This window comes from Thrips palmi, unplaced genomic scaffold (genome assembly GCF_012932325.1).
Source record: "Thrips palmi isolate BJ-2018 unplaced genomic scaffold, TpBJ-2018v1 HiC_scaffold_15, whole genome shotgun sequence".
Classification (NCBI taxonomy): Eukaryota; Metazoa; Arthropoda; class Insecta; order Thysanoptera; family Thripidae; genus Thrips; species Thrips palmi.
The window spans coordinates 9,749,627-9,772,426 of NW_023144624.1; the positions used below are offsets into that span (position 1 = coordinate 9,749,627).

The window sequence follows — 22,800 nt, forward strand, 5'->3', positions numbered from 1 at the left end:
CCCCCTTCCCCGCCTCCCTCCCCGGGGCCCGTCCCGAAATGGAGTGCGCGGCTCGGCCGCGTAGAAAGCGGCTGTAAATCTCGCCGGCAATAATAATTTGCGGAGATTCCCTACGGAAGCCAATATACGTGTTTGTCTGTTGACCGGCGGACCGGCCACGGCGGCCACCAGAGCAGCTCCTGCGCGCCGCCTCTGCCCGCCTCGCGGCCGGAGCGGGTTTTTCTCGCCTTCGGTTTTCCGTTCGCGTCCTTCTTCGCGAAGGGCAAATTATGACCAGATCCTTTGCGTTTGTGGCGTCGAAATTATGTTTTCCCCCGGCCTGATGGCGGACTAACCACACCAACTGGGAAAGAGCGGGCTCTGAATATGGTCGCGGCCACGGGGGCGTTTATGCAAATGCGCGCCGCGAGCGACAAGCTTGGCCAGCCTAGTTGCAGCCACGGGCTCTGATTGTTCCACACCCAATCAGGCGGGTCGAGTATGTCAGAAATCCTCGCCAATCGTGTGTTTGTGTGTGTTTGTTTGCTTCGAAAGGACGGGAGAAATCAAGAGGTCAGCGTTTTCGGACATTTTAAACGATTGTTTAAATTTATTAGTATAGTTACAGACTTTTCACAGTTTACAGCCATATATTATTTTAGATCATTTACGTTTACAACAAGAGAAAATGATAGAAACAGGGAAGGATAAACACAGATACAGTATGGTACAAATAAATAGACTATTATGAAACTTTATTATGCTGTAGGTGCATGAGATTCCGATAGGCTTTAAAACTACGTAGGACTCCTACGGTAAATATTATAGCAACAGGTATACAAAAAGAAACAGTTTCAATTGTCTTTATTCTCAGAAATATCACATTCACTATATTTAACAGCCTCACACAAGATCTTTCCTATCTAGAGTCTAATAAGAACCTCTACAAAATTTTGAGCAGAATCGGGTTGTTTTGGTGGTGGCTGAAAAGATGCCATGCCAAGAAACGTTTGTTTTCGCTTTGACGTTTTTTTTCTCCGGGTTTACTCTGATCCTTCCCACCGATCTTGTCAGCGTCACCACCAAATCAAGCCACCGCTTAAACTGATACATAAGGTTGAACCATAATTTAATTATGCCCTTAAAAGACCGCAAATGGTTTTACATACATCGTGCATCACAAGAACATCAAGTGAGAGCATTTTATGCCCAATAGTAAATACATGAAATTCGTAGCATACCAATACAATGACACAGAAAATCGATAATTATCAAGATAAGGGGTGAAATAGACAGACATAGAAATAGTAAAACCAAATGTGTTCGTTTCAATTGTGTAATTAAATTATAACTCTCAACATTACACATATTGACAAAACATTAACATGTTCGGTCTTAAATAGTCAATAAATTAATAATAAATCTTTCACTAATATGACATGGCAACTGAAAAAAAAAATGATTTGACTATTCGCCGGTTGGGAGATACAGAAGGTGGGACCTTTCTGCAATACTGATTGGACACGGCCTATTCCTTAATATCACATTATCACGTCTTGACTATACAAGAAACTACTTGCCTAACAAGATATCTCCCGTCGTTGCGCTTGGCGCTTCGGTAAAGACTGTTTCGCCCTGTTTTTCTAACGAGGACAAAAATGAACAAAAAAGCATTAAATACTATGTGCGGGTCGTTTAGAGGCCATGTCCAAATACAGCTATAGGAAAAAACAACAAATAAAATAGCAAAAAAACATCAAATAAAATATAAAAACGGATTCGCCAACGCAATGGTAAGGGAATTCCAAACAAAATTTGCATATCCCTAGAGGGACCTTTTGCAGGCTTGAAAACTAGAAAGCTGGGAAACGTTCCCATAAACGAACATAAGTTAACGTGAAAATGTAACAGTTAAATATTTATTATATGTACACAGTTGGGTTTCGAGAAATTTTAGTCGACTATCTAATATGTACATAAATTAATTGAAACGGTATTAGGCCTAAAGAATTTGTACGCTGATGTTTAAAGTGGTAAGCACCACTGGTACGAAACAAAGTCACGTAAAATAAACCCGGGTTTATACAGCAAGTTTCGGACAAAAACAAATAAATACAAAACGATGATGAGATCAGATCCTCCCCTCGCTAAGGAGAACCGGGGTTCCAACCCAGATCAGTCCAACTTGCCGGTTCTAATTCACGGCAGAACCAGAATCACAACCGTCTCGGGTTTACAACCTGCAATTGGGAGTTCTTTTCTACAACACAGCTATGATGGTGGCTTTGTCCGTGAAACACAGAACCGACGCCTGAAACCCAAGGGGTGAAACCTAACACTTTGTACTCCATCGGTACTAACGCTCATTTGGTAACTCAATTTGTGGAACTTGAATGACTGAGTTCAAAGTGCCTTCAACCAACCTTTATACACGTTGCTTTGGTATGATTTTTAAGCAGACAACCGATGATTTAATGGGACTCCTTCGTTGCCTCATACGAAAAACGAAAAATTGAAAATGCGCGTCCGCGCGAAAGAAGTACGCCCAACATCCCGATGTTATCATTGTGGCCACTTTTGGTTTTGTTTGGCAACGTCCCAAATCAACCATATGTAAAGGTCCCATGCAAAACATTCACGCCGGAAGAGCACCCTGGCACCTAACACACTCGCACGCACGCACACGCACACACACACACACACTACCTCACTCTCACGCACACATGCACTGACTCGCTAAAGTTTTCAAACACTCAATTTTATTTATTTTTAAAAGGTATACGCCCTCATGCCCTCTGATTGCGAACTCGTTTCCATTCGTTATTTTAGATCCACATTTTTTGAAGTTTTAAGCATAGTACGGAATGTCTTCTTTCTGTTAAATGGTTATTTAACGCTCAAAAATATAACAATTTAATACAAATAAAAAATAAAAATAGCATACTTCGGTCCTTTGTAAGTTACCTAATTAAAGCTTGATTGTTACATGTATTCAGTAGGTTAGCGTCTTCCTTATGGACACAAAGAATAAAACACAAATTGTCGTGCTAAAAATTCACAACAGACATAAACATAACATAACAGGTTTGTTTGCGAAACAGAAATCCCTTAACAAAAAAATGAAAACAAAGTAACTGACCTATCAGATTCCTTGGGGGCCTGCCCCCTATGCACTTGAAACACTCAACACTTTGTTCACTGGTCGAAACGTCTTGACTCATCACACATTCGCACACTTACACACTAGAAGAAATGTTTTTTGAGACACACACAATCAGTCGTACGTATCAGACACCATCACTACAGGGTACAAAAAAGAGAAAAATCACAGCAAAGAGAAGAGGTCTAACCGGGATTCGAACCCAGGTCCTAGCTTACAGCGCACTCGACACCACCGGCATGAGCCCGTCGTCCACCATGAGGTGCTGCTGGTGTAAGTGGTGGTGGTGCACGTGGCTGTGCTGCGGGTGATGCTGCTGCTGTTGCTGCTGCTGGTGACTGCTGCTGCTCAGCTTCTCCTTCTTCATGCGCTGCTTGAGGTGCACCTTGGCGTGCCTCTTCTTCTCGTCGGAGCGCGCGAACTTGCGGCCGCAGACGTCGCAGGAGAAGGGCTTCTCCCCGGTGTGCGTCCTGATGTGGGTGGTGAGGTGGTCCGAGCGGCTGAAGGAGCGCATGCAGATCCGGCACTGGAAGGGCTTCTGCCCCGTGTGGATCCTGATGTGCCTCGTCAGCTCGTCCGACCGCGAGAACCGTCGGTCGCAGTTCTCCACGGGGCACGCGTACGGCCGCTCGTGCACCGGCGTCTTGCTGGGCCGGTTGGGGTACTTCCTGGGCTTGACGGGCACCAGCTTGAGCGGCAGCGGCGACTGCTGGTACACTTGCGACAGGATCTCGTGGCCCTTGCTCGTCGAGGGGTTGTACTCGGCCAGGTTGACTGGGTTGGGCGGCCCGGAGAAGGGCTGCTGTTGCTGCTGTTGTTGTGTTGCTGCTGCTGCTGCTGCTCCGCCGCCGCGCTGAAGGGCTCCTGCTTCGGCACCACGCCGGGGGTGGCGGGGCCGCCCATCATGTTGTAGTCCTGCGCCGGTGAGTCCAGCCACTGGTACTTGTTGGGCTGCTGCTGCAGGCGGTACTCGGGCTGCTCCAGGCAGCTGCTGTAGCTGGGCGGCTGCTTCATGCAGGGCTCGATGCTCAGCCCCAGCAGCTCGACCTGCTGCTGCTGCTGCTGGCGGTCGTCGTAGTGCTGCTGCACGGGGCTGGAGCTGGTGGCGTAGTGGGAGTGCTGCGGCGGCGACGCGGCCGGCTGGTTCAGGATGCCGAAGATGGGCGGGAAGAGCGTCTTGTCGGGCGACGGCAGCAGCCAGTGGTTGGGCGACGGCAGGTCACCGAGGCCGCCCTGCTGGCCGGACAGCCCCATGCCGGAGCCCGTCGTCGTGAAGATGCCGCGGTAACTGATGCGCTGGGGGAACATGCTGCTCTGGCTGGTGTTGCTGAGGTCCTCGTCGGCCACGCCGGGCACGGGGCTGCCGCACAGCTCGACCTTGGCGGTCAGGCTGGACGAGGTGGCCGTGGAGGCCGTGCTGGCGGCCACGGCGTCCGGGACGCCAGGGCTGGCCAGGCTCTTGTCGGGAGTGGCGGCGGCAGTCTCCAGGTCCAGCTCCTCGCTCGGCAGCGCGCCTGCAACACAGAAGCACACACGTGGTTAGCACCGGGGCGTCAACGCGCGTCCACGCGGAAGCCGCGGCCCGAAGCCCGCAGGGCCCGCAGGCCGCGGCGTGGGAAGGAATAAACAAAAAATACACTGGGACGGCTGACCCGGCGAGCCACACATGTCAAAACTGTACGCGCGCGAAACGGGGTGCGCGCACACTCACGCGCACACTCACACACACAGACACACACACAAGGCGGAAGTTCCTTTCTGGCCCGCGCTAATGCTCCAGTGATTGACCGCTTCCTTGCGTGATTCCGATCAGAGCTCGAGGACCTAACGAGGTGTCGTCCTCGCCCTCCCCCGGACCCCGAAAGTACCGCTCCTCCACTGCCTTTCCCCGGTACGTCAGTCCGTCCACGACGGTCCATGACGACCGCCGCCAAACTCACCGCCTATGCCGCGCCGCGCCGGGCCGCCTCGCGCCGCCTCGCCATGCCGCTATCTCCGAAACGGACCAAATTATCGCACAGCGTGTGGCCCACACTGGCTACACTGGCTACACTGGCTCGCCGACACGCAGCACGTCCGCGCGCGTTGGGCTCCGTGTCGCACTGTTTCGGCCGCCTCGCCTCGCGGACTGACCTAACCGATTCCGCGGCATGGCGCGCGCCACAAGGGCGTAACTGCGCCGCCGGTCTGGAGGCTTGAGCGGGTTCGGCTCGGCGACACCTGACACGCCTGCCCTGCCCCTCCCCCCCTCCCCCGCGCCGCTCCGCCCCCGCGGGTTGTGCTGAAGCACCTGTTAGTGGCGCTCCGCGGGTCAAAACATTTCGCCCGCGCCGACGCGCTGACGGCGCCCCTTTCGGCCGCGGAAAAAAGGAAGGCAAGATTTTCCCGGGCGAGCGGCGCGGAGGCGCGTCTGGGACGCCTGACGCGTTGCCAGGGCAACCCGAACTCAGGCGGGGGAAAATCGTCGCTCTAGGAGATAGCGTGTTTCTCGCGACCAAGTTCCGCACTTCGTTCCGTTTTGTTTCCGAAGCTGCCGCCCTGCCGACGCGATGCGCCGCGTACGCGTACCTGGCAGACTCGGACGGCCCAGACAGCCGGGGGGGTCTCCGGTGGATTTAGCTGACTGTCGTGAATGTGGCTGCGGCCACGCCACCGATAGAGAGACAGAAAAAAAGAGAGAAAAAGTTGCGAAGCTATTTTTAACACTTCTCCGAGGCCCTTCTTCGGCCACTGTGCCAACAACATGTTTCTCGTTTTTTTCGACCAATTACGGGGAGGTTTGTCTTATTGGTCCAATTAAAACACGTTTTCTTTTTTTGCCTCTCTCCTGCCTGCTCTACAAGTGCTGCTTAAGTGAGTCTAATGGCAACCAATGCCGCCAGGGCGCGCCAGCTGTCACCCAGGCGCCCGCAGCCGCCAGGCCACCGCCAGCACCGAGCAGGCCAAGGAGGAGAAGAAGGGGAAGAAGAAGAAGGAGGAGGAGGCCGATTCGTTGGATGCATTTCCCATAATGCACGCTGTGGGAGACCGTACGCTGTTCCCTCGCATCCGCGCCCGCGGGCACGGGCGGGGCGGCTGCGGCGATCGGGCGGGGCGGGGCGGGCGGGCGGGGCGGCGTGGACAGGGCGTACCCCAACGAAACGATATGACACACAGGCCTTTATGACGGTGATTTTGGGACCGGCTAGTGCGTACGGGGAGTACGGGGCATCTCAATCATCGGCAGTCTGGCAGAGCATGGCAGAGCGCGCCCCGGGCCATGGGGACACGCCGGCCGACGGACAGACCGACAGACAGACAGACAGACAGACAGACAGACAGACAGACAGACAGACAGACAGACAGACAGAAGACAGACAGACAGACAGACAGGCATGGCACAGAACGTGTTAACTCGTTCCCATCGTAAAGCGCGATAACGGAGGCAGTGTTAGATTCCCACAATTTCCCATTAAATTATGCCATGATCGTTGCCCCTCCCGGCCTGCCGCTTGAGGACACCACCCTACTGTCCGCCTGGAGAACAACAACAACACCGTTGACGACGTGGTCATAACTGACGCAGGCCGTGGTGCTTACAGTGGCCACTGCTCCCTGGCGTCCCCCTCGCCCCTCCCCGCCTGCTCCTGTCCTGACTACTTGCCCCATGGCATGGGCCCTGCCGGGCCGTGCCGGGCCATGCGGGTCGGAGGTTAAACGCCTGCATGAGACGATTCCGTGCATAAATCCCATCAACTGCCTGGCGACTGCCTGGCGACTCGGCGACGGGGCGAGGGCCGTCTTTCGTCACCGTCTGGCAGGTCTCTGGAGGTCTGGAGGTCTGGAGGTCTGGCAGGGCGCGGCGAACGACGCGGGGAATTCTCCCTTTATAAAGTGTGCGATTTGCAAGGCGCCGCCAAGTCCGTCCGCCGCGTCCGCTGCTCGTAATGACGGCCTGGACGGCCTGGACAAGGCCTGGACAAGGGCGGCGGGGCGTGGCGCGGCGAGTGCGGCGCGCGAGGAAAAAAAAGGACTGCAAAAAACGGGGAAAGACCGACGCGGAAACTTATTTGCAGTGCCGTGGTGACTTTGTAACTGCAACACGTGGTTCCGGCGCGTGCCACCCAGCGCCGCCGTAATAATGGCCCGTTTAATTGCGGCGCCCTGCAGCCGAGCGTCTGTCTCTCTCGCACGCACGGCGCGCACGGCGCACGGGTGCGAGGGAGACGGCGCGGCGCGCACCGGACACCGCGACGTAACTCGACCGCCACGGCCGCCGCGCCGCCGCGACGACGCGCCCAATCGCGGCCCGCTCTTTTTAGACTAATCTTGTTGTGGCGGTTTCGTGTCGCCACCCGCGCTTTCGTACGGCCGCGGCGCGCGCAGATCCCGGCCCGAAAAAATAAATGAAATAGAAAACGAGAAAAATAAAGGCAAGGTTCGAAAGCGGCCGATGGACCCGAAGATGCTATTATTATTGGGAAACGGCGCAGTGTCGTCAGCAGCCGGGTCGGGCCGAGCGGGCGGCGGGCGGCAGGCTCCGCGGCGCGCTACGCGTTCGGCTACGCGTCGCATCGATTGGCCGGCACGGCAAGGTCAGGGCACCGCGGCACCGCGGCATCGCGACAAAAGTGACACGCGAATAGCGCGCTCTGGAGAAACTCCAGCGGTAGCGCTCGCTGTTGGTACTGCTGGTAACGCTATCTCGGCCGGAAATGGCGACGAATAAATCAGCTGGGCCCGGGCCGCGGCGGGGCGGCGGGCCGAGCAGCGGGCACGACGACGACGACGACGACGCGACGACCGTTCGGCGCGCGTCCGCCAGAGCGCGCTGCCGTCGCCTCAATTTCTTTCCAATTTCGTTTTCGTTTCCAGCAACTCCCCCTCCCCCTCCTCCCGCTGCAGCTCCTGCCGGCCGTCGTCTGGCACGAGCCAAGTGCCCCGGCAGGTACATACGCGGGAAGAGATTCCAGTTCATCCGGATGGGCGTCGACGGGCCGAGACCCGATCCAGCGAACAAAAAGGGAGAGAGAGAGAGAGAGAGAGAGAGAGAGAGAGAGAGAGAGAGAGAGAGAGAGGGGCTGCAGGAGGTAAGCGCTGCAGCGGCGGGCACGCGGCGACGTGTTGTCGCAGCCAGACGCTTCTGTTTCTGCTCTTCTCCTTCGCCTCCTTCTTCGAATTGACACGGGGCACGTGAAGGGGGCGGAGGACAGGGAGAAGCACGTGCACACGGCGCCACACACGCGCGTCTGTTGACACAGCTATTGGGGCGAGCGCAGCATCAACACACACGCGCACACACACACACACACACACACCGAGAGGTGCTTTCTACCGCGCTGCATGGACCCCTCGCTGCCTCGCTGCCCCACTGGGATTTCGGTCGTTGAGTCTGGGTCGGTCGTTGAGTCGTCAGTCGTTATGGTGTCGTGGCGCAACCTCTTCCTCCTCGGCAACGACACCTTAAGGACAGCTGTATAGCGTATATGGTGCCGATTTGTCAGATTGGAGGCCCCCTTCGCCACCAATGCATGCAGAGCCGGCAGACGGGCGGGCGGGCGGGCCGCGAGCGGACGGGCGGGCGGGGCGGCGGGACCAGGATTGATTCCCAGTGACAATTGAGTCTTCTTTGGGCCGAACCGTAAACCGGCACTTGCGGCCGATGGCCGACGACGGCGACGGATGGACGGCGGATGGCCGATGGCCGATGGCCGATGCAGCCGCTTTACTGCCTGGACACACGGACACACGGCGCGTGCGTCGCGCAGTAAAGTGGAGCGAACGGCCACGACAAAGTAGCCATTCCCAACGGGAGGAATTTACTTTTGCTGTGCTTGTTTTGCGCGAGAGGGCCGGTTGGTTACTTTGAAGAAATAACGAAATAAGCGGGCAGGCCGGGCGGCGGCGAGTGGGGAAGGGGGGGAACTCGACTCGCGCTTGTGCCCTCTAGCGGGCGGAATTTATAACAGAGGAGGTGTTTTTAATGAAGGCTCGGCCAGTGTCTTCTGCCGGGGGCTGCGAGGCGAGCGAGGCGAGCCGACAGTTTGTCTCGGATTGTAGAGTGTAAAGCTCTTCCTGCCTTGCATATTAAAGAAGTGGCCCTTTATTTATAGGTCGGCCGCGTGTCTTATTGTGACGCCGTTAATTCGTAAACGGCAACGGCCGTGGCGGTGGCGCTGTGTGGCGCTGTGTCGTCACGGCCCGGCGGACCCTCGGCCGGCCCGCCAGCCCCGCCAGCAGCGCCACCGCCAGCACCGCCAGCCCCAGCAAGGGTCAGTCGATAAACGGCGCACGTCACACCGATAACCTATCAGTGCGCGGCCGGCCCGCCACACGGGGGGCAGCTTGGCGCAGGGCGGCGCAGGGCGGCGCAGCCCCGCGCGGGGCCCAGCATTGACGTCACACAAATTCAATTTTTGTCTTGCAGCGAGCCTCGCCGCCTCGCCTCGCCTCGCTCCTCGGACCGAATGCAAATAAGTGGCAGCCGCATCCCTCGCGACGCACTGCTCCGGGCGGCCAGCCCCGCCAGCCCCGCCAGCCCCGCCAGCCCCGCCAGGACGATAAGGCTGCAGTGACGCGCTTCTTTACGGGCTGTGCTCGCTGTGCTTGTGCCGGCCGGGCGGCTGGGCTCGAAAAAGCAAGCCCGCCCGTCCGCCGGCCCTCTCCTTCCCCGCACGGTCCACCACCACCACCACCACCACCACCACCGCCACGGCCGCCCGATCGTACGACGGCAGCCTGTCGACTCCGCTCCACGGCGCACGCGGCTCGTCTTTGCGAATTTCGCCCGAAATCAATCTTTGTCAGCAGCGCGTGCTGGCCTGGCCGGCGGGTGCGGGGAGCGGGACCGGCCGACGCGGGGAGTAGGGAAGGGAGAAGGGCATGCCGGTATTTATTGTGGGCCGTACGTGTGCCGCGTCCCCAGCGTGTGCAGTACTGCCTGCGTCGCGGCCCGTGTTGCCTCGCATGCAGGCACGCCGAGGCACGCCGTCCCCCGCGGTGATCCTCTTGTTTTCCCCGTGTTGTTGTTTTTCTGCGCGGCTCTGCGGCTGTGCGGCTGTGCGCCGCGGGCGAGGACGATAATCTAACCCTCGGGGTGTGCCACGCCACGCCACGCAAAGGCAGGCCGACCTTCGACCTCCGGCCCGGCCCGGCCCCCGGCACAGGGCTCCTCTTTCCGCCGCGCCCCCCTTGGAGGGTCCTGGACGGTCCTGGAGGCAGGACGTGCAGCCTGCTTATCGCTCGTTCGGCAGGTGTCTTCGGCGACCTCTGACCGCGCGCTCCCCTGCACCCGAGCCAGCCCCGGGTGTCGACAAAGAAAGCAAAAGCAGAAACCAAAAACAACAGCGCCAAGGACATCGCCGGCGGCGGGGTTCGAACTACGTAGTGCCCGCCAGGACGCAGGCGCAGAAGCGAGGCGGCGGTTCTGAGGGTTCTGAATGGGAAGCGGGAAGCGGCAGGATGGGGAAGGGGCGGCGGCTCTCTGCCGGGTTGCGCAGTACGGCAGCACGGCGCGCCCGGGACGGGGTGGGTAAACGGGTGGGGATGAAAGATCGATATCTCGAGGCGTCGCTGTCCGCGGTGACGTCCAAGGGTCGGGCTGCGCGGGGCTGTGCGGGGCTGCGCGGGGCTGTGCGGGGCTGCGCGGGGCCCGGGAAGCTCGGAGGGCCTCGGCTGGTGCGCAGGGCGAGCGGCAGGGCAGGCAAAGGCAGGCACCATCGCGGAAACGAAACGAACGCGCGCAACCACCGGCGCAACTAGTGACCTCGCGCCCGGGGGCTATCCGAGACAAGGGCCGACGCCAACAACAGCAAAATCAAAAACGACAATAACAGCAGCAAAAACAACAACATGACGACGGCGGCCGTTTCGCCCGGTGCATGCGTGCGTGTGCGCGTGTCTCAATAAAATCAGCGCAGTGTTTACTGCCTCGGCAACGGGCACCACGACGCGGTCCACGAGCACCACAGGCAGGCCGGTCGGATAGCTGCAAGTCGTTGGGCTGGGCAGGGCTGGGCAGGGCAGGGCAGGGCTGGTGGGTCGGTGGCAGGGCGAGCGGGGCTGGGGCTGGCTGGGGCTGCCCAGGAAGGCCTTGGCCGCTGGGGCGGTGCCGGGGGTTGGCGCAGGCCCGGGCGCAGGGTACGATCGATCCACCACTCCCTCCCCTTCCCCCACCCCGACCCGACCCCGGGCCACCCCCACCCCTAGGCCCGGGCTCCATTCATGCCCAGCCACCCTCGCAGCGGCGCCACGCTCCACCCCACCCCGCCCCGCCGCGCGCCCTGCCGCCCCCATTGGGGCCTCCCATTCATGAAAACCCTCTACGAGCAACCTGTGGGATGCCAACGCTCCGTGCAGGGTTGGGCAGGGCAGGGCGTGGCGGGCACCCCAAGTCACATAACACTGCCACACGTACGCACACACACACACGCCACGCACTGCGTCGCGAGGCGGCACAATCACAACACACTCAGAAAAAGCGCGCGCAAAAGTGAAAATCCACAGAAAACTATCACTGCCCGGATAACGATTCACTGCACCCACCCACACACGCACGCATATGCACACGCACAAGCACGCACGGGCAGACACACTCTCACACTCACACAGCCGCACACGTTCACTCAAATTCGCAAGACAGACTATCGGCCTCATTGTCCACTTGTCACTGGGCTTTCACTCTACTCACCAGAGATGGGCGGCGGCTCGACCACATTGTTGGGGAAGAAGGAAGGGATGTCCCCGGAGGTGGTGACGGGGGTGTTGAGGTCGCCGGGCTGCACATCAGGGGCGGCGGCCTCCTGGCCGTAGACGTCCGAAGTGGCCTGGGCGCCGGGGACGGGACTCGAACCCGGGTCCTGCCCGGCGGGCCCCTTGATGAGGCACGCGTCGAAGCTGAGCACGTTGAAGTGGTGCTGGGCCGCGGCCGCGGACTCGGTGAGCAGGAAGGCGGTGGACGTGTGCGGGTAGAGCGGCGCCAGCGGCCCGGGGTGGGCGCCGTGGCCGCCGTGCCCTGACGCGGAGTGGGGCGGCAGCGTGTCCAGCCCGTCCATGGTCATCGTGGAGGTGCCGGCGTTGGGGCCGGCGGCACCTGCAGCAACGGGATGGCACTCAGCGGTCTGCGCCCACTTGTCCCTGCGCGGGAGCACGCCCGTCGTGGACGCCCCCGTGGCCCCGGCGTGCGTTTCGCGCCTTCCGTTCCGGTGCGGGGGCTGCTGGTTTGTTTACTGCGCGGCGCTGCTCGGCAGGGCGCGGCGCGGCGCGGCACTGAGCACTGAGTGGGCGCTCGGAGCGCGGCGCTGGCAGCGCAGGCGCGGCACAGAGGCACTGGGATCCACTCTGGACCAGGGTCTAGAAGAGACTGGCGCGGCGCGGCCGACCCGTCCCGCCGTCCGGCCCGCGCAAGACATTTACTTTTATGAATGGAGCATCTGTCCCATATTTGGAGCCTGGTAGGGGAGGGGACGCCGCCAATGGCGCGCGTGCTGGGGCCCCACCGGGGGCACGGGCGGGGCACGGGGGCCGGCCGGCCGGGGACGTGCCCCCTCCGCGCACGCGCGCGGACCCCCACTCCGCCACCGCCGGCAGCCTGCCGCACCGAGCCCCGCGACCCGCCCGCCCAGCGCCTCGCCGGCCCGGCCCGCCCGGCCCGGCCAACGGTGACGTCAAAATGACGCAATGCACTGCATATAGACTTCGGCTCAGCTTCGGGAACCGTTCGGCCGAGTTCGGGTCGGCGCGGCACGCGCGCGGCTTGAACACCGCGCGTCTCCCTGTGCGCAGGCTGGCCCAGGCCGGCGCGGCTACTTAGCCACCCTTGGTGTGGGGCCTGCGGGTCCGGCCGTCCAGCCTGCCGTCCAGCCTGCGTGCTGGGACCTGTGGAGCCTTGTGACCAGTGCCTCGCCGTCTGGAATCACCAGCCCCCAATGGTCGGCAGCGCGGGCACCTGTCCGTCCATCCCTGGTCCTTCCCCTAGCCCTTTCCATTCCCTTCTTACCGCTTTCCCATTTCGGTTTCCCACTGACTTCCAGCTTCCACCTTCCCGGACCCACATCCACTCCTCTTCCCCAGTCCCCTCCTCACTCCGCGCCTTCACTCGCCTCTTCCTACTTGCTCCACTGCCGGCCGCTCCCATGCCCCGTCTACGGCGCGCTCAGCTGTTCTCAAACGGCGACGATCATGCGTGTCGCCTATGCCCCAAGAGAGACAGAGAGCGACCGGGCCGGCGGCGGCGGGTGCGCGAGCGAGCGAGACGGAGGTGGCAAATCGGCGCTCATTTGGCGCCACGACGGCCTGGACGGCCAGGACGGCCGGGTCCGAACGGGACGCGGTCTCTATAAAAACGCGCTCTCCTTCGCCTTATAAGGGGCCGCGGCGTCCTCCGGGCCATGCCGGGCCGTGCGGGCCTTGCTGGGCGCGGTGACGTCACCACGGCGCCACACCTGCGTTCGGCGACACGGCGACACGCGGTGCGACGTGCGACACTCGGCGCGGCGTAACAGGTCCTGGTCCGCGCTCTCTACGCAGCGCCGAGGCTGCAGCCTGGAGCGCCTGCCGCGTAGGCACCGCGTCGAGGCCGTCGCGCAGGCGTGCGCACCGGGTTGCCTACCCCGCGCTCGGCGGGCGTTTTCGCGCACGCTGTAGCGCCTGGCGGGTAGGCCGCGCGTGGGCACGCGTGTCGGCGGGTTGCCTACCGCGCAGGCGTTCTGGAACTTGCGGCCCCGCGCTGTACCGCGCTACCGCACCGGGAAGCGCGGAGCCCGCCAACCTCCACAAGTGGGAGAGCGGCTATTGATTGGCCTCGGCCGGCGAGGGGTGCCGTGCCGCCCCCGCGGTCGCGGCTGGCTGCCGGTCCCGCCGGCAGAATCCGAGGGGCACGCAGGCCGACTCGCAGGCCGACGCACCGACGCAGGCACACGGGGACTCTCTGGCTTTTCATCGGGACAATAACGTGGCGCGGTAACTCAAGCCGCGGTCCGCGTTGTGACGGCGCGCGATGTCTCGCGGTGTCACCGCGTGTAGCGGGGCCGGGGCCGGGTCGGGGCCGGGCCGGGGACGACATCTCTCGCGGGGGGATTATTGAGTCGCTGAGTCGTTCCGGTGGTTGTAGCGGCTGTCGCTGTCCGGCGGCCATCTTGTCCGTCAGGCCGTCAGGGCGACGTGCATTGGCCAATTCGGCGACACATTGATGTCGAGGGGCCGGGCCGGCCGGCGGCGCCCAGACACCGCGGCCCGCTTGTCGCCGGGACCTGTTTCGAGGGGAAATTAAGAAACGACAGCGCCGTCGTCCGGCCGCGCTGGCGGCTGGCGGCTCGTGGTCGCGGTTTGCGCTGCCGATCGGCGGTCCGTGATTGGCCAAGCGCGGCCAAGCGCGGCCAAGCCGAGTAGCCGGTCCCCACCACGGCGGCAGTGCGGCAGGCGCCGCCTTATTGCTAGTGCCGCTGGTTGTTGTTGTTGTTGTTGTTTGTCCGCGACTCCAGGCGCCACGCCGCGGCCCCGCGGTCGGCGCTGACCATCCTTCGACGCGGTACCGCGGCCCTGGCCTTCAGCGCCTGCAGCGCGTCACGTCCGAAATAGACGCCGGCCACCCCAACCCGCCCCGCCGCCACGCCCATCGGGTGGCCGAGCGGGGTGGACGCGCAACGCGCACGGCGGTTACCGCGGTCTTTACCTTCTTTCCCAGAAGGCGCCCCGCCGGCCAGGGCGACGACGTCACGGGCCGCCCGAACGAGCGCGAAAACAATGTGCTAAAAGCACGGCGGTCTCGCAGTCCCGCCCTCGCCGCGCGTCCAAAACTCCCCGCGGCATGGCGCGGCCTGTTGCGGGATGCGAGATGCTGCCGGCGGGCCGCGCGCGTGCGCATGTCTTTGAACTTGGTGACGTCACTGACGTGGCGCGCCGCGTGCGCGGCGTGCGCGCGTGAGGGGCACGCGCGTGACGTCGGCCGTGACGCGCCGCCGCGTCAGCTGTTTGAAAACTCGCGCGCCGTCCAAATACAGACCGGCCACGCCATCCTCACTGGGGAGGGGGAGTGCACGGATCGTATTATGTCATCTAGTGGAAATTGTTATTTTCGGGGCTTGGCGCTTCTTCGGCCGTGTGAGTGTGTGAGTGAGTGCGTACTGTACGTACTGGCCGGCTGCCACGGCCGCCGAATCGCGTCCTTCCTACACTGGCCGACAAGTGACGTGCACTTCGGCATGGTAATGAGCCGGTAATTGTTTGACGGTCGATTGTGCGTGGGAGCGGCGTGACCCCGGCACACCCATGGGTGCCGTGCGGCCCGGAGCGGCCCGGAGCAGCCCCCAGGCCCAGGCCGGGCCCTCGTCGTGAGCCCTCGGGGGGTCACTGGGTCCCCGGGGCCGGCCGGGCCGGGGCACGCTGGTCCAGCGGTCACGGCGTGACTCGGCTCGAAAAGGTGCTGATGGGCTGCCCGGCTGGCGAAGAGGTGCGTCTTGGAGGTGAAAACGATCGCCCCCCAGCGGCCCAGCGTCCCGGTATGGCACCGGCATGGCCCCCGTCCGGCCCGGCCGCCAAAGCCGTCGCGAGGATGTTTTCATTGGAAGCCGAGCGACACTTAGTGGCGCGTTAGTCTTGATGATGAGTCGAGGGTCGTTTGGCCGCGCACCAAGCGCCGCACCGCGCCGCCAGAGTCCCGCCCTGTCCCCGCGGCCGCGCCGCCACGCCTCGAGCAGGGCGGCCAGGGCGAGGGAGGCAGAGAGGGACCTTTGTTTGAGAACGAGGCGCCGCATTTTACAAGAAAACGTAAAGTCGCTTTCTTGACGACACAGCGTCTGTCATGTGTGCGCGCTCCATCACAGCCTTCTTAGCCAACGGCTTCGCCGGCGCGCGCGTGTGTGCGTCTGTGTCTGTGTGTGTTTGCACGTTTCAGAGTGTGATATAACTTTCGTTCTAGCGGGGGATTTTTAGTTTTGGCTATAGTTTAGGAGATGAAACGCTGGCGGTGGTGGATCAAAGCTAAATTTATTCCGGCTGACCAGTGCCACGTGCTGAAAAATGAAATGCTCCGAACACGATCATCCACACCTGCCCGACCCAGATCATGCCCAAGAAAATCCTGCCTATTATAGAAAGACGATCGAAACCGGCATACGCGTCTCGGATTTTTTCTACGGCGCATGCCGACGTAAAATCTCGGGAACATATCCCGGCCGGCCTCGGCGTGGGGTCGGCGTGGGGTCGGCGTGGGGTCGGCGAGGGGTCGCTGCCGGAAGCGGTTCCGGGGGAAGCCGGAAGGCAGTAAACCGTACAGCTGGGACAATGCGCGGCCTTTAGTGCCCCGCGCCGTGCCGCCCCGCCGAAATAATGAAATGATCGATCCGCGGCGACGCGTTCGAGGCCACCGCCGACACCACCACCGCCACCGCGACGCGCCGAGACGCGCCGGCCCGTTTCCACGGCTTGTTCCGCGGGGATGCGCGGCCCCCGGCCCTCGGCGCGGCCCCCCGTCACGGCGGCAAGGCGGGCACAAACAGCCTGCCAGAATTGTGTCAGCAAGCCGCCGGTGACGGCGGCGACGCGGCGACGCGGCGGCCCTCTAGACGCCGCCGGCGCTGCGTCCGAGACGTCCGGGACCTCACCGTCGTCGCCGCAGGGCCGCGTCCGAGGCGCCGAGATTTGTTGTGGACGCGAAATACGGCGTCGGGATTACCGGCGGCTTCGCGGCCGCCAGCCTGCAACGTTGTAGTCGTCGACGAGTCCGCGCGTGGAAGCGGACCAAGCGGACCGCCAAAAGCAAAAGGCGAGCCGGAAGCACCGACCTGGCCTGCCTGGCCTCCTCGCCGACGGCCAGACTCGCCAGCGGGCAGTGCGGCCAAATAGAGCGGCCGAGCGGCACGCTTCTTGAGCCTTCTTGAGCCTTGTTGGGATTGGCCGATTGGGCGATTGGGCCGATGGGGCTAGCCGCTCCGCAGACTCCGCTCGGCCGACCGCGGCGTTTCCTCTTCCGAGCGGTGGGGCGTGGCGGGGCGTGGCGGGGCGTGGCGGGGCGTGGCCGAGCACTGCCAGGCCGAGGGACTGACCTAGGGGTGCACGCGGAACGAGCCGGCCGCCCGGCCGCGGTGAGTCAAGCGGCCAAAATAACGAATTTGCTTGCTTTACACCGCGGCGACGTCACTGCCACACACACAAACACACCAACACAAACACACACTCACACACACGACCGCAAAAGGATGGAGGGGGGGTGTCTTCGCTCCCAGTATAACGTCGTGGGGCTCATTCGGGGGCGGCTCCCAATCAGGCACGGCTTATAATAGCGAGGCGGTGTTGTGGTGCCGGCCGGTCCGATGGGTGGGCACGGGGTGGGCAAGGAGTGGGCAAGGGTTGGGCAAGGGGTGGGCAAGGGGTGGGCAATGGGTGGCAAGGGGTGGGCAAGGGGTGGGCAAGGGTGGGCAATGGGTGGGCAAGGGTGGGCAAGGGGTGGGCAAGGGGTGGGCAATGGGTGGGCAAGGGGTGGGCAAGGGGTGGGCAAGGGGTGGGCAAGGGGTGGGCAAGTGGCGCGCAAGTGGCAGGTCGAGACATCGATTAGCTGCTGACTCTACGCCGCGCACAGCAGGAAATGGGGTGTATATCAGTAGACCTATACCCATTTTTCTACTCTAGAAAAATTGATAGGAATACTATGGTAACATTGTTCTGCAAATTCCCATATTTTGCCCTTTTCAGTTGATCTACCACTCAGTAGGCAGGTCGACTGATCCACCCCCGAGAAAATGAGACGCAAAGCGTTTTAACTGCCGATCAACTGACAGTAATTTTCACCCACGATTATTAAACACGTCGGACTGATTGCCGCAGCAGTAGCAGTCAATTTAGTTTTCGCGGCGAAACTCCCTGCGGCCGGCACTGCACGCGTTTCCGCGCGTTTCCGCCACACGCCCCGCAGCGCGCAGCGCGCGCCGCGTGCCACAGAAATTAGTTTTGACGGCGGTCGTAAATTTGGGGGTCGTGTCATCTGCCGCGCGGCCTGCACTGCCTGCACGGCCCGCTCGGCTAGCGGTGGCGGTGGCGTTAATTGGCGCTGCTTTTGGACAGGCCTGGCATTCCATTCCGCGGCGTTAGGATGAGGATCCATCTTGGACGACAAGCTTTTTCTTTCTTCTTTTAGCAGATTATTTTTTTCACCCTTACCGAAAATTTTGTACATATTGTAGTATTATCTGTGTAAAATTTTGTAAAAACTTTGTAAAATTTTGTACATATTAAGCAGACTACGGCTGTTGCAGAGCTAGCGGGTACCGACCCAGCGTTTGAAAGAATTAAAATATTTTTCAAGAAACCTGGTGAAGGTACTTTCTTGTGTTTTCGACGCCTGTGTTTCTAGATTGGCACAGATACACCGTTCGAGGGCATTTCGTTGGAGGCAGTGACGCCACCTGAGACAGTGCAGCAGTGCAGCGCCAGGGTGTGACGCCGCGCGGTGACGCGGCTGGTTCTTTGAGACGCTGAGCCGCGGCGGCTGGCCGGCCGGGGGAGGGGGGTGGGGGTGGGGGGAGGGGGCCGCTCGCCAAAACAGTGAGGCCGTGGCCGTGCAGTGCCGCCGCGCTCCCATTCGGGCAGGTGACTAAGCGGTGGGACGTCGTGAGGACACCAACTTGAACTTGATCGAGGCGAGCCGGCGCGGCCACGCGGCCGCGGTGTGGTAACGCGGTAAGACGTGGAAGCGTCAGCTCCGCTTTGCAGAGTAGTAGTTGTGTGTGAGTCCCCGCGGACGAAGACAAACAAGCCCGGGCGGGGCGCAGGGCCCCGCGACGAGCCGTGAAGCCGCGAAGGCGCGAAGCCGCGACCCCCAATACGCTTAATCAGGCGACGGCGTGCCATGGACTCGCAGGGGGATTCCTGCTTGGAATATTTGGCTTGGGCGCGTGCCAGCGGTGCCTGCCTCCTCCCTGGGCGCCCTGGGCCCTACGGCGCGGCGCAGAGAGCCGGGCGGGCAGCCCGGCATAGGCAGCCGGCCTAGACACCTACCTATGCACCGCGGTCTACACAACCGTACAGACAACACGGTCTTGACAGTTCACCATTGACAGTTCACCATTGACAGTACACCATTGACAGTTCACCATTGACAGTTCACCATTGACAGTTCACCATTGACAGTTCACCATTGACAGTTCACCATTGACAGTTCACCATTGACAGTTCACCATTGACAGTTCACCATTGACAGTTCACCATTGACAGTTCACCATTGACAGTTCACCATTGACAGTTCACCATTGACAGTTCACCATTGACAGTTCACCATTGACAGTTCACCATTGACAGTTCACCATTGACAGTTCACCATTGACAGTTCACCATTGACAGTTCACCATTGACAGTTCATTATTGACAGTTCACCATTGACAGTTCACCATTGACAGCCCCGCCCAGATAGGTCGGCCTAGGCCGCCAGCCCGACGAGTGGGGAGGCAGCCCGACAGACTCGGCGCAACACAAGCTAGCCGTCGACCTGAGAGACCTGCTGGCGACGAGGTGCCGTCTGCCATGGTGCGTCGCGGTGCGCCGCCCGAGTGGCCATTCTTTACCCGCGAGGCCGACCTGAAGACTTGAACCCCCTCCCTCTTGGCGTTGCCTGTCGCTGCCTGGCGCCCTGTCGGCCTGTCGCCCGCCACCTTGCCGCACGGTTGAGATTAGACTTTCACACCAGCGATTTAAAATTAGACACAATATCTCCTCGCGCTGTCCCTGTCTCGGTGTCTCGCGCTAGATGATCTCGGATAACCCCCTGGGATCGCAGATCGCGCATGGGGCATGGCCATTTTAAAGGCAGAGTTAGCTCTCGCTGCCGTGCCGAAGCAACAACTTTTATCTCCGCTTGAAAACAGATGAGGAAGAAATAATTTTTATCATTACGAAGTCTTGGCAAAACCGTCAGTTTTTTTTTCTGTTGCGGAAACCTGTCATCGTCCATTTTGTAAACTGCAGGGCGGCAAATGCAACTTTGTAGAGGTTTCCGGATGTTTTGTCGATGCCAGGGGAAAGTGGGGAAGGGGGGCTTAAGTAAAACCTCTGGCGCGGCTCGCCTTTTCCCTCATTATTCCCGGGCATTTCGTGGCCGAGCCGCCGAGCCGCCGAGCCGCCCAGCCCCGTGGGGACGATCGCCAAGAAGACAGTGGACTTGTTGAAGGAGGAAGGGCAGGGGGGAGGGTGAGACCTCTAAATCTAGAGAGGTAGACCAGAATAGAGAGGCGCGTCTAAATTGGGCCGGGCGCGCTTTACGTGGGAATGGCTCTCTAGAACGGGGGAGGAGGAGGAAGAGCTTCGCGTACTGTACTACCGACACACACACATACACACTCGCACCAACACACAAGCAGCGCCGCTTCTCTCTCTCTCACACACACACACCCACGTGGTGCGCGAGGTGACGTTGACATGCCGAAGGTGTGTCCAAGTGGCCGCATCACATCCAGCGAAACAGCCACCCACCAAATCAGCTGGACTTCTCGGTCTGTCCTCCACCGCCTTGGAAGGCCTTCACCCCCAGCCCCGCCACACCAGTACACGACCAGTAGGGCGGAATCGAAAGTGGCGGCCACTGCCCGGTCTATTTCCACTCCGCCGACGTGGAGCGGAGGACCGAGGGACACAGTGGGTGTACCTGTTTGCCTCACCGAGAGAATGCGGGTGGCGTGCTCCCCGTCGGCCTGTGCCGGGCCGGCGGCCGCGCACCGCGCAGCACCGCGCCGGACTGTGTCGGCCGCCCCTTATTTTAGTTTTAAGGGACGCGCGTCTCGTCGCGGCGCTCCGCCCGGCGGGCCACTTCGTACCGCCCCGTCTCCCTCGCACTCTCGGGGCGCCCCGCAGTCCCGCCGAGAGGCGAGAGAGACGGAGCGATGCTGCCGGCGACAAAGGGATCGTCGTGTCTCGTTTTCTGCTAGATGGGCGCGGCGATAGGTTCGCCTCGCCTCACTTCGTCGCGCTCGGTCGCGCTCGGACGCACCGTCCCGCACTTCCCCGTGCTGCCCCGTCGCCAGGCCGGCGGCAGCGGGCCGGGGACAGAATGCCGCGGATGTTGTTTTTGCCGGGGAGGTTGCTTTCAAAGGGGATCTTGGAGTGTTTGCATTAAGGAATCATTGGTCTCACAGGGGATCCTGGCTCTAACAAGCTCCCTCACGACACGAGCTGCCTTGCCCGGCCCGGCGGCCCGCGTGCCAAAGCTGCCGAATGCATGGACCACCACGGCGTGAAAAAGGACGTGTCGCGTCGGCGGCACCTCTTAGAGCTAGCGCGTCGCCCCGCCCCGCCCCGCCCCGCCACGGCCCGCGCGGTTTGGATGCGGTACGTGCGGTTCGACACACGGGCGTGCCGCGACCGCGAGAGGCGCAGCGCGTCGAGCGTGTTTTAACAGTGCCGCTGGAATGCGCTGGACACGGTGGCGCCCCGGCAGCCCCGGCAGCCCCGTCCAGCCCCATAGCCGTCAAAGGCGGCGATCCATCACCGTCCCCACGCGTGTCGGTATTAGGCGCCTGGGCGGGGCGGGGCGGGGCGGGCCATCGAACCACCGAGCGGTGCCGCCGAAATGCCCGACTAATTGGAGCACGGGGAACCACCCGCGCAGGCAGGTCTAGTTTCCCCTCACTGTGGTTTCAAAACAAAGAAAGGAATGAATAAAAATACGTCGATTGATTGGACTGGACACCATTTTCCGCTTTGCTTTTCGAGAAGAATCAAACACCAACTGACGTGGGCAACGTGCCCTTCCCTCTCGCGGTGTGGATCGTCAGAATGGGCCTCCTCAAAGCTTGATTTTCAAAGTCGTAGTAGCAACCCAATTTGTATAAACACAACACGTGGAAGAAGGCACTGCGCTGCTGCTCCTCCGCCAGCATGGCGATCCAAATTAAATCTGTCCCTCACCGTCAGGCCGGCCGCGCCGACCCGAGGGCGCCATGCCCGGCAGCGAGGCGGCCAGCCCGGCTGGCAGCCCAGGCAGCAGGGATCGCCCTCAGACTGCCTCGGACTGCCACACGAACCAAACAAAACAAACACGCGCCGGCATTATGTTCTAGCAATCAAAAGTGTGAAAAGTGGGCATGCGTGTGATTGGACCGCCAAGTGGTAGCACCTGGCGTGGCGGCCGGGCCCAGGGCAGCCGGGGTCCGACTGGCGAGCGCGACGCGGCGCCGCCCCGAGCGAGCCGCGTTTCCGCCTGCCACCGAGTACTGCCAGCACTCCCGGGACGCCTCGAGGGAAAAGAGGGAAGAGGAAGCCGGTATTCGAACCCGCGGCAGCTGCTGCTGCTGCAGCCCCTCGAAACTCGAGATTACCCGGCCCTGATTTGGCCGGACGGGAGGACGACGGCGTGGCCCTGCGTGCCGCGCCGGCTAACCACACACTTCCCCAGCGTGCGCGTGCCGCGCTGGCCCGGCATGGCCGGCATGTCTGCGCGATGCGGGCAGTGGCTCCACTCGCTTCACTCCGCCACTGCAAGTGCCCGAGGACCGCAACGACGACACTCCCATTGCCGTCTTTCTTTTCATATAAGGCTGGAGAGAGAAAGAGAGAGACAGACAGAGAGAGCTTTGATGTGTCCCCTCGAGAGATGCCTCCAGCTTGTCACGAAGCTTGCCGCGAATATTGAAACACGGCAGCCAGCTCAGGGTGCACCGCCACAAACACAGAGTATCGTCGTCAACATTACGAAACCGAGA

The 22,800-nt window shown here is 61.2% G+C and overlaps 1 protein-coding gene across 1 annotated transcript in view; it reads right to left on the reverse strand.

Annotated features, from left to right (window-relative positions):
* Nucleotides 1–559: 559 nt before the first annotated feature.
* Nucleotides 560–22,800, reverse strand: part of LOC117641382 — a 37,627-nt gene continuing 15,386 nt past the window's right edge. Inside the window, 3 exon segments of the mRNA XM_034378646.1 lie at nucleotides 560–3,959; nucleotides 3,962–4,653; nucleotides 11,808–12,209. Of these exon segments, the coding sequence (XP_034234537.1) occupies nucleotides 3,354–3,959; nucleotides 3,962–4,653; nucleotides 11,808–12,209 (1,700 nt within the window). The 3' untranslated portion in view covers nucleotides 560–3,353.